The 16,346-nt window shown below is 48.8% G+C and overlaps 1 protein-coding gene across 1 annotated transcript in view; it reads left to right on the plus strand.

Annotated features, from left to right (window-relative positions):
• The window catches only part of COTL1 (coactosin like F-actin binding protein 1), a 43,707-nt gene extending 29,533 nt beyond the window's left edge, over window positions 1–14,174 (plus strand). Inside the window, exon 4 of the mRNA XM_027119105.1 lies at window positions 12,940–14,174. Coding sequence (XP_026974906.1) covers window positions 12,940–13,050 — 111 coding nt within the window. The 3' untranslated portion in view covers window positions 13,051–14,174. The remainder of the gene's footprint in view (window positions 1–12,939) is intronic.
• Window positions 14,175–16,346: the final 2,172 nt, after the last annotated feature.

Below are 16,346 nucleotides of genomic sequence, written 5' to 3' on the forward strand. Positions count from 1 at the left end.
GTGTCCCCTGCATCGGCAGGCGGACTCTCAACCACTGCGCCACCAGGGAAGCCCAGTTGGGGGTTTTAATGCTTAACCAGCTTTCAAGGATCTCCTTTATGGCAACAGAATGGAAAATGCAAAAGAATGCATGTCCAAGTCCGAAGGTCTCCTGCTGGACTCCGCCCTCCACACTTAGCCCTCTTGTTGGCCAGCCAGGGGAACAGGGCACACAGGGAGAAGATGGTTGCTGACATGTGTCCAGTGGCGGCAGTCTTCTGAATCTTGCAATGCTCCTGTTTTCTTTCCATTTTTAAGATTGTGGTGAAATACAATAACATGAAATGTTAGCCCTTTTGGTGTACGGTTCAGTGGCGTGAAGTACATTTGCAGTGTTGGGCGATCATCACCATCGTCCGGAAAGTTCCAGAACTTTTTTTTATCACCCCCACAAAGGAAACCCTGAACCTATTAGCAGTCTGCAGAGTTCTTTATATATCTAGAACTCTTCTCAATTTGGCTCAGTGGGTTAAGAGGGTGATTTGGGGAAATACGATTCTTTGGTAACCTCAATTGGGAGTATTGGTTATAATTCATTTGTTTGCAAACTCAAATACATTGCAGCAAAAAGGGGAATTGCTTGGCTCTCTGAACTGGGAAGCGCAGGGGTTGCCAGCTTTAGTGGTGGCTGGATCCAGGGCTGAAGCAGTATCTTCCTTTCGTTTCTCTTTTCTCTTTCCCCTGGATTTGTCCTCAGGTGGCCTCTGTGCAGCGGGAGAAATGGTCCAGGCATGGTGGTTCTTCCCGGTCTTGATCCCAGGGGAAGAGAGAGCCCCCCTCCCTCAGTGTCAATCATTCCCTTAAAATGATCCAGTTGGCACATCCCGTGGACCAGGCAGGTGGGGTCCCATGATTGGCAGCTCCGATTGTTAAGAGAAACGGATGCTGGTAGATGAAAAGCACAAACGTCCCCTCCGGTGGTGGTGGGGGTGGGGGGGAACAGACGACAACGACGATGACGACTGTATCTTGAACTGCAGGTGCAATGTGATATTTTGACCATTACCTTTCGCATTTTTCACCTCTGCATTTAAAAAGGTTTATTACCCGAAGCTATTACAAGACCTCACATTTATACTACAGTTGCAAATACAGCCATTAATGTTACAAAGGGGTCGATATTACTGGCATAATGGTATTTTCTGACAGTCACCGAAATCATGCTGATCTGGTGTGTCAGTTGTCCTCTCTGCTTAATGGAGACTCAGAACAGATATTCTCTAAGGGTCTCCAGATGGACCTTTCTGGATTCCGTGTCTTGGGGACAGGATCACATCCCTAGATGCCTTTTACCACCGTTTCCATGTGAAGAATAAATGGATTGAGTTTTAGTGTAAGATTACTCATAACCCTTGGTTTTTGTAATAATAAAACTAATGTACCCACATCCTTAGGCTTTGTATGAGACGTTGACAATGTAAATTAATGTAGAGACATTGAAATCCAGAGGAGTGGGTCTTTACGCCACCTGCCTGCCTGTGGGCAAGTCTCTCTCCCTTCCTGGGCCTCAGTTTCCCCATTTAAAAATGAGTTGGATGACTTGACCTGCTGTGTCGTATCCTGTTTTGATTTATTCTGAAATTGTTTCATTTTTTATGGGGTAGTTCGTTTACGACAGCATATTACATTTAAATGAACCATACTTCGCTTTGTCGGACAAAGAGAGTTTGTAGTGCAGTGGTCTGGGGTATGGCCGTTCGAGCCAGATGGGGTGAGTTCAGATTTCAGCCCAGCCATTTACTATATGGCCTTGGGCAAGTTGCTCTCCTCTGGGCTTCACTCCCCTGATGGCTAAAACTGGGCTGGTATAGTGTCTGCCTCTTGCGGTTGTTGTGAGGATTAAATGAGCAGCTATACGGAAAGCGCTTAGAACTATCTCTGGTAGAGGCCTGGAAGTGCGGCTCTTATGACTCCCAGCTGTCCTGTTTAGACAGCACCACGATGCACAGCTTTCTAGGTTGTGGAGTGTTTCCCTGGGAGCCGATAGGTCCGCGTGCTGAGCCCGGGACACAAAGCATGAATCTTACTGTTGAGCCATCCTGCCTGACTGTCTTGCAGATGGCTTGGATCAAAGTCACATCCATCAGCAACACAGGAAGGTCCTGACCCTCACCCACCCTTGCTGACTTCAAACAATCCAGACTCCTTCAGGTTCCAGCCTGGGGCCTGCACATAGGTGCATCAGCAAGGGGAGCCCTAACCTTCATCCTAACCTTAACCCTAACCCTAACCCAGAGCAGTGATAGGATTTGCCCCGAACCCATGGCTACCAAGCAGCAGGCCTGGGGCTGGAGCCCAGAGGAGTTAAAAATCAGGAGGTTTGATTCTGGGTCTCTTTAGTCTGTGTTCAGAGCCGGGCTGAGATGCTGAGCTGCATCTGTGGCTGGTGAAAAACAAGACAAGACCAGCAAGGCCACGGGCAGTGACGGGTGCTGGGCTGGGCCATGGTGACAGCCGGACTCGAGCCCTGGGAATGTGCTGAGTGGACAGAGTGCGCGGCTGCGTCGTCACAGCCGTCATCAACACAACACCCGTCCCATTGTTCCGGCGCCTCTGTGGGATGACAGGGGCGATGCAGTCACCCCCCGTTAGGGACCTGCCCGCGCTGGGCCAGGCTGTCTTGCTTCAGAGCAGACTCGGTCGATGAAGCATTGTGCTGGCCTTGCGGAATCACTTTGTTCACGCGGTCCTTTTATCTGTTTTGTATTTTTAACATCATACGAATGCTCACGGAGCCAAGTAACCAGAGGTAGATCTCAGCTTTCAGCACTGGGAAAAGAACGGCGGGGAGTGTTTCCTCCAAGGAGAAGTAGAGGTGGGAAGGATGGGCATGTCAGTGACTGCATGGAATCATCAGTGTAGTGTATCCTCATGGCCTCTAAACCCCAGGATCAGGGCTGGCTTACATTCTGGAGCCCCTCCACCCCCAGAGCCAGGACCAGATGTCCTAACTCTCCTCCAGGAGGGTCGTATTTGTGTACCACTATGGTAGTAATATTAATAACAAGAGTTTTACTGTGCCGCTACCACATGCCTGGCACTTTCAAGGACTTTCCACACATTAAAATGATTTCTTCTTCACAACAAGGACAGTTCTGTCATTATCCCCACTTTATAGATGAGGAGACTGGGGCCCGGGGAAGTTGGGGAAGTTGCCCAATGTCCCCTGTGCTTGTAGACTGGCTCCTGGGGCCCTGACTCTGTCACTTCACCCCACTGAATGTTTCCCAAAGTCCTCTAGCACTCTGAGAAGGCTCTGAGAAGTTCTGCAGGAAACAAACCTCTTACATTTATTTTTTAAATTTACTGATCTGGTTCTCAAGCTCCTTGATGGTAGAACCTTTTTTTTTTTTTTTTAAACTGGAAACTGAACATCATTGCACAGTGTTTCTTTTTTTAAAAAATGCTGCTGTGTCAAATGGTAGAGATCATGGGCTTAAGGGGAGTGAGACCCAAGTTGATATTCCAGCTCTAGCAACTTTTCATCCTAGGACCTCGGGCAAGTAACTTTATCTCTAGACTCTGTTCTCACTTAGGAAAAAGAGACTGTAAAATTTCATAGAGCTGTTGGAAGGATTAAAGGAAAGTAAAGGATGTGAAAGGTTTCTCCTTTTAGTGACCGATGAACTCCTATTCATCCTTCAAAACCCTTCTTCTTTACCCCATTCTCCTACCAGCCTCAATCAGAATTAATTGCTCCTTTATCTGTTTGTATGATACTATGACCCAAATTCCATGAATTATAATTAAGTGACCCTAGAAACTAATCTCAAGGGCAGGGACCATGGCCGCTTAATTTGTATTTCTCAAACCTAGAAAAGTACTAAACAGGTGCTAAAAAGTGAAGAAACAGATCTGTTCACCTAGGCTGTAGTCTGTGTCTTATTCTTGGTGTATTCCTAGGACAGAAGCTAGTAAATGTTCAGTAACTGCTCTTTGGGCTGAATTAAATTGTGGAAGCCATTTACACTCAGGGAGGGATTTGGGGGTGGATTGGAATTTCCAAAGGCTCTGCTTTGTGTCAGTGAAAAGCAGAGGTGAGAGCTGGTTGGGTCAGCCGGGAGAACCCACACACTTCTGTGTCATGAGATTTACGGGGCTGCTGCTCCCCCTTGCAAAGCATTAGTTGCTGCCTGGCCCTCGGGTGACCAGCTTTGGGCTTCATCCATCTTTAAAGGGTTTCAGCTGTTTGTTTTTACAGGGAGTTTTATGCTTCTTCAAGCCCTTGGTTTGTGGAAAGGCCCTTTATTCTTTTCAGAACCAGAAAGGGCCTCTTGTGCTGATGCGTTTCACCTGGGCCTGGGCTCAGGCAAGGGGACTTTCCCATGCTTGTGTCCTTTATGTAACACAAATACAAAGCTCCCAAGCGGCCTGTGAATGGTGGAGCCAGGGATCACGTGTGGAGGGGCAGGTGCCATTATACACCCAATATACAGATGAGGAAACTGAGGCTGGGAGGGGTGAGTCCTCAAGCCAAGGTGAGTGTCAAGACAGAAGCCAGCTGGTGGGGCTCAGAGACCGCTTTAGTAGTGGGAAGGGCAGTGGGGAACCTGGTTCTATGCTCCTGCTACCAGGAGGTTAAAAGCCCTTGGGAGAGGAAGACGCCCAAGCCCTGAGCCCAGCACGTAAATGGAAGCCGCTTGCACAAGCCTGCCCTGCCAGGGGGCTGTGGCCGGGTGCCCATCACTGAACCCCAGATGGGTCCCAGACCTCGGCCAGCTGGCCTTGGCGTGGTGCCTGCCTGGTTGCCCCCCGCCAGCTGGCCTCCTGATGTCCACACAGTGATTCCCAACACTGTCAACAGCAGACAGTTTCCATGCTCTGGGGATGCCAGATTAGTGTGTGCAGGTCTTTACTGAAGGAGCCCAAACGCTGAGTCCAGACAGGTCTCCATGTGTGGCATGCACACCCCATGGAGCTGGTCGGGGCTGAAGGCGGCCTACACTCTCTATGTTTGTCTTTCCGATTTTCCCTCCCTCGTTCTCTTCCCTTGCATGGACCAACCCCACGTTCGTCCTTGTCATAGTTTGTCCCTCGACATCCTGCCTTTTGAAAGACCTTCCCAGAACAAGCTCCAGGCTCTCTGTTTTCTCCCCCTTGGTGGTTTCTCCCAGGGTGGTGTGGTTTTGAAAAATGGTTCGGACAAAATTAAGGACCTAAATGATGTTCAGCCACACAGCGATTTCTGCTAATTCCCCTGGAGCCCTGGCCACGTGGTACATGTTATTACAAACGGGATTAATCGTAGCAGTGGTACAGTGTGTCCTTTCATGTAACATTTCATAAATGTTTTCAGTTTTCATAATTTTAATGGCTGAATACTATTCTGTTAGTGAATATACGATTACATGTACGTGTGTGTGTGTGTGTGTGTTCACTCCCCTGGTAAAGACCTTGGCGTGGAGTTAAACACGGGTTTCGGTCCCAGCCCCACCACTCACCATGTGTGCGACATTTTGCCGGCTACTTTACTTCCTTGAGTTTCAGCATCCTCTGAAAATTGGGGGTGATAATATTTAAACTCATGGAATTGTAAAAATTAAGTAAAATACTGTGTATTGTAAGTGTCTGCTATGTATGAAGTGTTCAGTGTAAATACTACTTATTTACCCAACTTCTGTTGAAAGTGGAAGCAGTCTGGTATTTACTGACAATGAACATCTGTGAGTATGTGTGTTGTAATTTTTAAAAAATTCTGTTGAATTATTCCTTTGGGAAAAAGTCCCCAAAGTGGGTGTCACTGAGGAACAAGAAATGCTAAGCACAATTTCAACCAGGCAGAAATTGAAGCCCTAAACATGGATTTAATATCGTTTGTCAAGTGACCCATAGCAGGGGCTCTTTGGAGGTCTGGGTTAAGGATTTTGAGGTTAAGTCTGGACCCAGTGGGGAAAGTGCCAGGATTGATTAGTGATGTCTGCCACGGATACTGGAGAAGAGAGCAGAGTTTGTTTCCCGCGTTCTTACCGTCCCTGGTCTAGATGGAGCCGTAGTCAGAAATCAGGTGGAATGGAGTCAGGGCTTCTGGAAATGTCCGTGGTCAGGAAAGCAGGGGGTGTCAGAACCCAGGCAGCCACTCACGCGCTAAAGAGGTGGGTGGCCCTGCGGGGGTCAGGATTCAAGGCATATGGATGGCTGCTCCTTTTTGGCTTGGACCCAAACCTACCCCAGCTTGCTATAAGACATCATGCTTTCCCCCATCCATCTGTGTTGGGCAATTACCTTGTGTCCACTCGAAATGCCACCACATTTCTCTCTCTTGTCCTTTGTCCTCTCCTTAGTGAAATAGGGTCGTGTCATCTCTGCCCCGTGGTGGTGACGCGGGTGCCTGTGTTCCCGAATCTGTCAAACACTGGACCATACCATTTTGATCTATTTGTTTTTCCCTTGTCTGTGGTGACTCACGCCAGTTATGAGAACCTGTTCTTTTTGAGTGAATTACACATTGCTGGAAGGATTTTTAAAACCTTGATCTCTGAGGCGCTGTAGAATAGTTGTAGGAGGGAAGGTGTAGGGGACCCAGGAGGGGTTGGCAGGTTTGATACTGTGCATTTTCATCAGGCCCGTGTTCCTTGGAGGGTGCCTTTTCTCCTAGCAAGATGCAGGCTGCTGGGGACCAACTGCTTTTCTTCAGCAGACCAAGGTCTTTGGTTTATAATTAATCTTTGCCTACTTGGGGGAGAAGATACAATATTGTGGCCAGCATGCGTCTCATCCACCCCCGTCCCATTTCACACATGTGGGAGGGGAGGTTCCATACCCCGTTTTTTGGCAAGAGTTTACTAGCACGAGGCCTCCTTTTCGAAAGCCACGCTCTAATCCCCAAGTTGACAGTTCTGTGCCAGTTTCCCCCGTTGCTCCTTGATTCTTGTGTCCAAGGTGGAACTTTGTCCCACATGCTCTGGAGGCTCAGGTGCAAATCCACAGATGGCTGGTGGCGAAAGGGCTGGCCGAACCTGCCTTCTAGAACCTATGAAAGAAGAAAGCCCTCTTCTTTCACAGAGGTGGAAACCAGGGCCCAGAGCCATTGGTGGCTTCCTTCGGGACATTTTAGAGCCCCCTGGTTCTCTTTCTCTGCTCTTAGACTCTCAGAGGGACCTGTAGGTACCAGATTTTGACTTCCCGTGGCCTAGGAGAGTGTCTGGCGTATAATAGGTGTTCAGTAAACACGTGTTTATTGCAAGAACGAATTGCATTAGCTCTCATTGTCTTTGGATACAACGAAGGTCACCTTTCCTCCCCGGCCCTGCCTTGTAGAAATGTGCATAGCTGGCATCCCAAACTTAACTGTCAAAGACTCCCACTCATTTTTTCTTCCCAGACCTTCCCAGCACCCATATTCTCTGCATAGGATAGCAACCCACCATGGTCCTAATGTTCTAGGTAGAAGACCAGACACACTTCTACCCCAACAGGCTTCTTCTCTGTCCTCCTGTGGCTGATCCCACGCACAGCTTTTGGACGAGCAGCTGGGTTTGCCGTCTTCTCTCTGCAAGGGCCGGGAGAGCCAATGTCACTACCTTGCTTATTCCGAGGAATTCTCCAGACTTCCCTTCATTAAAAAGTAAACAGTGGGGATGGAGAAATCAGCGTGGGTGAGAGAAGAGGAACTAGCCACTCCCTGTGCTCTGAGTGTTTCAGAAAACTTCTTTATAGCTCAGACTCCTCTAACAATCTTGAGAACAAAGGTAACTCAGGGTCATTTAAAATATTACCTAATCATTCTGGAGCACTTCTACTTCACAGTCATCCGAGCATCACAGCCAGCCCTGGGATGTAGGTCCTCTTATTGTCCCTGCTTGGAGATGAGGAGACTGAAGATCGGGGCAGGTAAGTTTCTGGGGAGGGTCAGGCTGCCGGAGATGCGTATGGACAGCTGTCCCTATTTATATTTGGCACAAACTACTCCTAGCACGTTTCAGGACTGAAGCTGGGCTTGAAACCCAGGCAATTGGGAGCCATTTAAAAATGAAGTGATTTAAAACCAAGGATACACTTTTAAAACCAGCCTTGCAAATAGATTGTTGACTATGTACAGAGCCCCAATTCCTAACCCCAGTCCTTGCCTAGAATTGCCCTCCTTGGAAGCAGACCAATGTCCATCTTATATCTTTGAAGCATGAACTTAAATGCACTTGAGAAAAGTCACAGGGACAGAATGTATCCTGAACTTGACTGGTGTGTTTCCAAACCATCTTGGGGTCCTTTTTAGCTGGATGAGGCCTCTTCCTTTGAAAAGTCCTGCACTGGCAAAAAAGGGAGAGACCCTGTCTGGAGGCTCTCAGCCAGGGACCCCGAGTTCCCAGACATGAAGATCTTTCTAGAACCACAGGTGACAGTGCCCCCAGACTGGCATATTATGCTTTGAAGTCTCTGGCATGTGGCTTTGGTAGCCTTGAGGGTATGACGGATGCTTACGTGGGTGGGACAGACAGGCTGGAGCAGGGAGCATGCGGAGGAGTGAGGACCTGCCCCCAGGGCCCCGAGGGGAGGCTGCTGTGCGCCTGGGGATGAATTGTTTCCCCTCGCTGGGTCTCCTACTTCTTCTCTATCAAATAAGGGGGTGAATGTCAGGGTTTCAAAGGCTCTTTCAGCTCAATGTCCCCTGCCCCCCCCCCACCTGTTTTTGTTAACCAAGGTATAATGTACATAGGGGAAAATGCACGAATCTTAGATGTACAGCTTGATAATTTTTTTTTTTTTTTTTTGCGGTACGCGGGCCTCTCACTGTTGTGGCCTCTCACGTTGTGGAGCACAGGCTCGGGACGCGCAGGCTCAGCGGCCATGGCTCACGGGCCCAGCCGCTCCGCGGCATGCGGGATCTTCCCGGACCAGGGCACGAACCCGCGTCCCCTGCATCGGCAGGCGGACTCTCAACCACTGCGCCACCAGGGAAGCCCCCAGCTTGATAAATTTTGAATTTTTGTACGTACCCATGAAACTACTACCCAGATCAAGTCGGAACATTTCACACTCTCCCTGTGCCGTCCCCAAAGGCTCCCCCTCCCCCACTCAGATCGGCTCCAATATTTTATGGTTAATGATTCTCCTTGACTGAGCACATTATTCTCTCAGGTTCTTTCCTGTTCTATCTAGACCTGGGCTGCCAGCAGCCACGTGTGGCTGCAGAGCACGTGAAGTCTGGCTTGTCATACTGCTGTGTGCCATGCCTATGAGCAAAGTACACACTGGCTTTCCAAGATTTAATATGGAGCACAAACTGTAGACATTTCACTGATGGTTTTATATATTGATTACCTGTTACGATGGCAATATTTTGGGTATAGAGTTAGATCAAATACTATTACAATGAATGTCACCTGTTACTTTTTTTCAGTGTGGCTACTAGAAAATTTAAAATTCCCTACGTATTAGCATAGCTCTGGGCCCTGCCGGTCTCCTTTCTGGAGAAAGGACTTGCCCGCCCTCATCTTGCAGCCCTCGTGTGGCCTGCCTCTGCCCCAGGAGGTGTTGCCTGGAGGATGCCAGGGACAGTGGCTGAGAGCAGAGGTGTGAGCGTGGCAGGGAGGTGGCCCAGCTTTGTGCAGTTGTGTTCTTTGTGGTTTTCAGCGCAGGCAAGTCCATGCAGGTCCCAGGTGTTGCTCCCACATCAAAGTCTGGCTGTGCACAGAGCTGTTTTCGCTCTGTTTCTGCCTCTTTTGGAAAACTCACACTTAAGCCCACTCCACAGAGGTGGTGGCATCTCCCTTGCCACGTCGAAGGCCTGCTCTGTGAGAACCCTGGCAGGAACAGAGGTGGAGGAGTGTACAGTCATTTTGAGTTGGGTTGAGGCTGACTCAGACCTTTGCGGGACTTTTTGCAGAGTCCACACCCTGAGGGGAAGCATCGGCTCCCCTTTGAAGCCTCTGACCCCCCAGCATCCGGTGGTGGAGGAGGCCCACCAGGCCTGCTGGGACCACATCCACGTGGCCGGCCCCCTCCTGCCTGCCCTCTGGAGGGCAGGGGCTGGTTCCTGTAGTGGGGATGGGTGACGTTGCTCTTCTCTGTACTTTTGTTTGAAAGAATCATTTTTTGGCAAATCTTTTGATTTTAAACGTCTCAGATTCTCAGGTATATAGGGTTTGGGGCTGCTTTTTTTTGCACTTTGAGACATAGCTATTTTTTTAAGGTAATTTTGTTCATTTACATTTATTGTTATGTTTCACTGGGTTCTGCTATCCCGGTTTGCGCCTGCTGGCTATGATTCGATTTCCCATATACCTGTGGGTTGCAGGTGAATTGTGCTCTATGTGCACTTTCATTGTGGATTTCTGAGATCTTATCAAACTTCTTTTAATCTAAGTTGTCTAATGGCTAACAGACACAAGCGCGAGTGTTCTTGTTTCTCTAGATTGCCATATATAGCTACCACAGGGCAGAGGAACTTTGGACTTCCTTCTATAGGCGTCTTGAGCTGTGGGCTTCCTCCTTCTGGTCTGCTCTTCGCCCCTCCCCCTGCCGCTGGGGCTCAGCTTGAGAAACACATTACTTCTGGGTTCCCCTTTCTGGCTCTGCCATTCTGCTGTGTTCAGTGGTGTGCTGATGACTTATACAGACGCTTAGCAGCACAGCATGGCAGGCTGGGAGTAGAAAGGGTTGAAAGGATGTTTGGTCATCTGGGCTAGTTACACAATCTCTCCAAGCCCGGCCTTAGGATCTTATCTTTAAAAAAAAAGCTAATATACTGAGGGAGGATTAAGTGAGAAAATGTGTGAGCCCGCACCTGGTACATAATAGGTACCTGATAAATATTAACCTTCCATTTCCTCCTTCCTGTTAGCATTCTTGGCGAACGTTTCGTCTTAACATTGTAAAACTTGATCTTGGGAGTGCTCCTGGTTTAGTCATTCTCCTTTTTTTCCTTTCTCTTGTTTTTTAAAAAATTGAGGTGAAAAAGAAATTGAGGTGAAATTCACATAACATAAAATTCACCACCATTTAAAAATACACAACTCAGTGGCATTTAGTACCTCACAAATGTTGTGCAGACACCACCTCTATCTAACTCCAAAATATTTTCATCACTCCTAAAGGGGATGGTGACACTTTTAAGAAGTCCAGCTTTAGAGTCGGCTGTACCTACTAGCTGTGTGACTTTGGGCAGGTGTCATAATCTCCGGCCTTTGTTTTCTCATCTTCACAATGGAAATAATATTGATCGTTTTATAGGATTTTTAAAAAAACAGCTTTATTGAGGTATAACTTACATACCACAAAATTAACTCATCCTAAGTCTACAATTCAATGATTTTTTTAAAGTGAATTTACAGAGTTGTGCAGCTATCACTGCAATCCACTTTCAGCTCATTTCCATTATTTTCTGTTGCAATCTCTAGCTCCTAGAAACCATGAATCTACTTTCTGTCTCTCTGGATTTGCCTTTTCTGGACATTTCATATAAATGGAATCATACAGTATGTGGTCTTTCATGTCCGCTTTCTCTCACTGAGCATAATGGTTTTGAGGTTCATCCCTGTTGTAACCTGTGTCAGTACCTCATTCCTTTTTATGACTGAATAATATTCCACTGTATGGATAGGCCATGTTTTGTTTACCCATTCATGTCTCGATGGGCATTTGGGTTGCTTCTACTTTTTGGTTGTTATGAATAATGTTGCCATGAATGTTTGTGTTTACAAGTGTTTGTGTGGACATATGCTTTCATTTCTCTTGGGTACCTATCTAGGAATACCGTACTAAAGGTTTTAAGAATTAAGTTTGCTAATGTGTGGCAGTGTCTGGTACCCATAGGTGCTTTGTAAATAGTGGTAATTGTTTACATTATTTCCTTGTGGACTCTTTTTGAATGGGGATGATTTCTGACCTTCAGACTTGTTATTCATATTTTGGTAAATTTCTCTGTATTTTTACCTGTCACCATCCTGAAATGTGCCTTGTTTATGGAAGTCTTATGATGCGTGTATTAAAATAACTCTAGATTCTTCATGCTTCAGGGTTACCTGCTAAGCCAGATCACCTGTGTCACTCATTCATGCCACGGGCATTTATAAGAGCCTCACGTGTGCCAGGCCTGTGGGGTTTTATGGTTGAAATGTGTACCCTAAGAGGGCACAGTGACTGCCTCCATTTGCTCATCATTGTAGCCCCATCGCACGGCATGGTTTTTCTTGAATGTATGGAAACAGGCTCCCTGCCTTCCAGTAGCTGAGTGTGGCTGAAGAGCCCAGTACATCCTTTAGTGCCTTCAGTGTCTGGGCTGATCACTCAGGCCTGGGACCAGAGGCCCTGCATCACTGTGACAGGGGGGCTTGAAGCTACCTTGTACCAGCTGGTGACATCCAGTCATGTATCTCTTCCCAGCCCCACGTACTGGTCCCCTGTTGATAGCTTGTAATCAGATATCATGTGAATATATACACCATGGAAACGCGTAAAAGCTACAAGTCACCCTGCCACCACCCCTCTTTTGAGAGAGCCTGGTATTAAACATTTACCAGCTGACCTGCCTACCTTTCCAATCTCCTCTTCTATTGAGAAGATGGGTTTTCACAGATGAAGAAACTGAGGCACAGAGAGTTGAAAGAACTTGCCCAAGGCCACACAGCCGGAGAACGACAGAGCCGGAATCCGAACCCAGACCTGACCTTGGCCCATCCCCTTGGTCTTGGAGCTGCACAGTATCTCGACTTTACCCATTTCCTGATCTCTGGTCACGTTATTTTTGGATTTGTTTTTTCTTCCCCTGCCAAACCATTCTGCCACCAGATTTTCATTTTGATCACTTCTTAGCGTTTTAGGTGCCAAGACGTCCTGGTGTGTTGCCTGAGCCATGCTCAGATCCCGTCCCCTCTTTTTTTTATATATTTTTATTTTTATTTATTTATTTTTCCCGTCCCCTCCTTTTTAATGGGAAATCTGTGTTCTATTTTGTTCCGGCAGAATTTCGCCAAAGAGTTTGTGATCAGCGACCGGAGGGAGCTGGAGGACGATTTCATCAGGAACGAGCTCAAGAAGGCGGGCGGAGCCAACTACGACGCCCAGACGGAGTAGCCCCCGCGCCCCGCCCCTTGCCAAAGTCATCTGCCTGCTCCCCAGGCGAGGGGCCCACGGCCTCAGCTACCAGCCCGCCAGGGAGAGGAGACGCCATGAGAGGCAGCGCCCAGCACCCCGTCCGAAACCCAGCTCCCCTCCCCGCTTCCCTTGTGCACCTGCCGCGTCCTAGCCCACGAAGCTCATGGAACATCTTTCTTTTCTCTTTTTTTCTTTCTTTCCCCCCTTTCTTGTTCTAAAGAAAAATCATGTTGATGCCGAGGGCACACACATCATCAGATCGGAGGTGCCTCCCCTGGTGACCCTCTCCTGGTATTTCACTGACGGCACAGGTAGCCTGCCCGGCCTCACCCACCAACCTCGTGTTGCTTGTGGCGCCCGGGCCATGGCTGCTATCCTGGTTTTCCTCGGCGCCTGCCTGCTTCCCGCTGAGGAGGCAGCTGTGCCCTCGACGGCGGCCTCCACAAGCACACACATGTCCCGCTGGCCAGGCTCACACGCCCCGAGAGTCGCTCCAGAGTCCCCACCCCCCCATCCCAAGTTGCCTAAGCTCCAGGCTCCATCAGAGATGTGCAGGGCTGACTCAGACCGAAAGAGAAGAGAGAAATTTTGCCTTAAAAGTTGCCTGGCTTTGCCACCGGTCTGAAGTGGCCCCTTTCCCACCCTCTTGATCAAAATCTCACGATGGTGTGGAGTGGGGACAAAGGTCTAAGTCCAGATTCAACAGGAGGAGCCCTTCAGGGTTCACTTCCCAGGCTCCCCAAGTGGTGAGGGCATTAGGGAGAGAGGCCCGGGGTGCGGGATGGGAATTGAGGTCCAGTCGGTCCTCTGCCCGACGGCAAGGACAGCGGGGGACAGAGCATGTACAGCAGGAGCCCCGGCCTCTCGGGACCAGAAAGTAGGTGGTTTTCATCCTTGGTAGCACCAACACCGGCAAAAGGGTTTTCTTTTTTTCAGAGAAAGATGAGATTGGCTTGGTTCTTCGTGAGCACGTTTGGTAGCATTCTTTTTCTCTTTTCCTTGTTCATTTCGTTGGGGGAAGTCTGTGCTGTGTTGGGGTCGTGAAGAGCATCTGCACTCAAAACGGTTTACAGAAATAAATGGGTTTTTTGTTTTTCAAAAAACAAGGCTGTCTGATTGGTCTTATAAAGCTTCTCACTTTACTGGAAAAACAAAGGCGGTTGTCGTATTCAGATGGAATCGGCATTCACGGAGCTATTAGGGGCTGGCGTATTCTCATTCCGTAGCTTGTTTAAGCTTTAGCAATAACCGTCAGAAATAGGTGCTGTTTGGGACTTCCCTGGCAGTCCAGTGGTTAAGACTCCGAGCTCCCAATGCAGGGGGCAAGGTTCGATCGCTGGTCGGGGAACTAAGATCCCACAAGCCTCACAGTGTGGCAAAAAAAAAAAAAAAAGAAGAAAGAAAGAAAGAAAGAAAAAAAGATAGAAATAGGTGCTGTTGGCATCCCCATTTTATGGAAACTGAGGCTCAGAGAGTCTCAGTGATTCACCTGAGGCCATCCAGCTGGAAGGTGGCAGAGCTGGGATTCGAACCTGAGTTTCCCAGTGGCCCTGGTGCTGTAGCTCGTGAGGGGAGTGGAGAGGCCCTGGATTGGAGATAGAGAGGAGATGGCAGGATTGTGATGTGTCTTGTGTGGTCAGAAGCCTCCTCTCTGTGTGTTCAGGAAAAGCTGGGAGAAAGCGTCCTCCTCAGCTGGGCTGTGACTTCCTTTATGAGGTTGTCCTAGAGCTTCAGCACGGGATTTCCAGCATGCTAGCCCCAGTGGGAGTGCAGAATGAGGCCAGAGGAGTTTCAGATGCACAACCGGCTCTGGAGGAGCTGACAGTGGGGAGGGGAGGGTGTGGGGAGAGGGCAGAAACCGAAATCAGAGCAGGAAGGAATCCTGCAAGATGTGGGCAAGATTGGAGGTCGCCCAAGGCCCATCCCTAGCCATGCCCCTCTGCTCACGGCTGTGTGGCTTTGGGCAAGTTGGCTAACCTCCCTGGGCCTCAGTTCTCTCATCCGCGAAATCCTTAAGGAACAGCGAGGATTTTGAGGGTATCCAGCAGGGCTCAGTCCTCATCCCATCCGGCCTGCTGCTAGGTCTTGATAGCTCGGGGTGCCCCAGTTTTTCCCTAAACCTAGAGCAGAGAGAGTCAAAGTAGGTCTCCGGCTTCCTGGCCTACGGGCTTTTAGCTCTGGTCAGAGAACTTGGGATAATTACACATGTAGATAAACCCCTTTGGGAAGAAAAGCCAGGTTCTGTGAGAGTAAATCACAAAGGGACTGGGCCTGGTTGGGGGCCAGGGAGGGCTTCCCTGAGGAGGTGACACCCGAGGACTAAAGGAGAGGAGGGAAGCAGGCAAAAGCTCCGTGGGGATGTTTGCCCAGGGGAAGAGCAAAGAGGGTGGAGCTGGGTTTGTGTGTCAAGGAGCTTGGTTTTAATTGAAAGCTGAAGTTCAGGCCTTCAGCTGGGATTTCAGAGGGTGCCTGATGGGATCTCGAGGTCTTCAGGGGCAGAGAGACTTTGCCTTTAGCTCATTATCCCCTGTAAGTAGCATCCAGCAGGTGTCTGGTCACGTTGCCTGGAGCTGCCTCCACCTGCTCCCGACACTGCCCAGGGCCTGGACACCCCGGATTGACCTCCATCAGGGCCTGGCAGGGGTTGGGGTGGAGCTCTGGGTACTCAAACCTCCTTGCTCACAGATGCTCTGAATTACTTGACGCACTGGGCATTCAGCAGCCGTTCCAGGTTATCCCAAACTGAAGGGTGTAAAACAACCACCATGTTTTGCCCTTGATTTTGTGGGACCAGAATTTAGGAAGGGCTCAGCTGGGCGATTCTTACTAGCAGGGTCTCTCCTTTGGCTGCGGTCAGATTGCCTGGGCTGGAAGCCCAGACTGAATGTGGCCGGCCGCTGATGCTGGGCTGTGAATCAGAGCGCTCAGCTTGTCCTGCCACTGTGCTATCAGCCTGTGGCCTTTTTTTTTTTTTTAAATGTATTTGATTGACGTATAGTAGATTTACAATGTTGTGTTAATTTCTACTGTACAGCAAAGTGATTCGGTCATACGTATACATACATTCTTTTTCATATTCTTTCCCATTATGGTTTATCACAGGATATTGAATATAGTTCCCTGTGCTCTACAATAGGACCTTGTTGTGTGTCCATTCTCTATATAATAGTTTGCATCTGCTAAACCCAAACTCCCACTCCATCCCTACCCCCCCACCCCCTCCCCCTCCCCCTTGACAACCACCGGTCTGTTCTGTCCGTGTGCGACTGTTTCTG

The sequence above is a fragment of the Aethalodelphis obliquidens genome, unplaced genomic scaffold (assembly GCF_003676395.1).
Source record: "Aethalodelphis obliquidens isolate GAN/ISIS:26980383/991018 unplaced genomic scaffold, ASM367639v1 scaffold20, whole genome shotgun sequence".
In the NCBI taxonomy this organism is placed as follows: domain Eukaryota; kingdom Metazoa; phylum Chordata; class Mammalia; order Artiodactyla; family Delphinidae; genus Aethalodelphis; species Aethalodelphis obliquidens.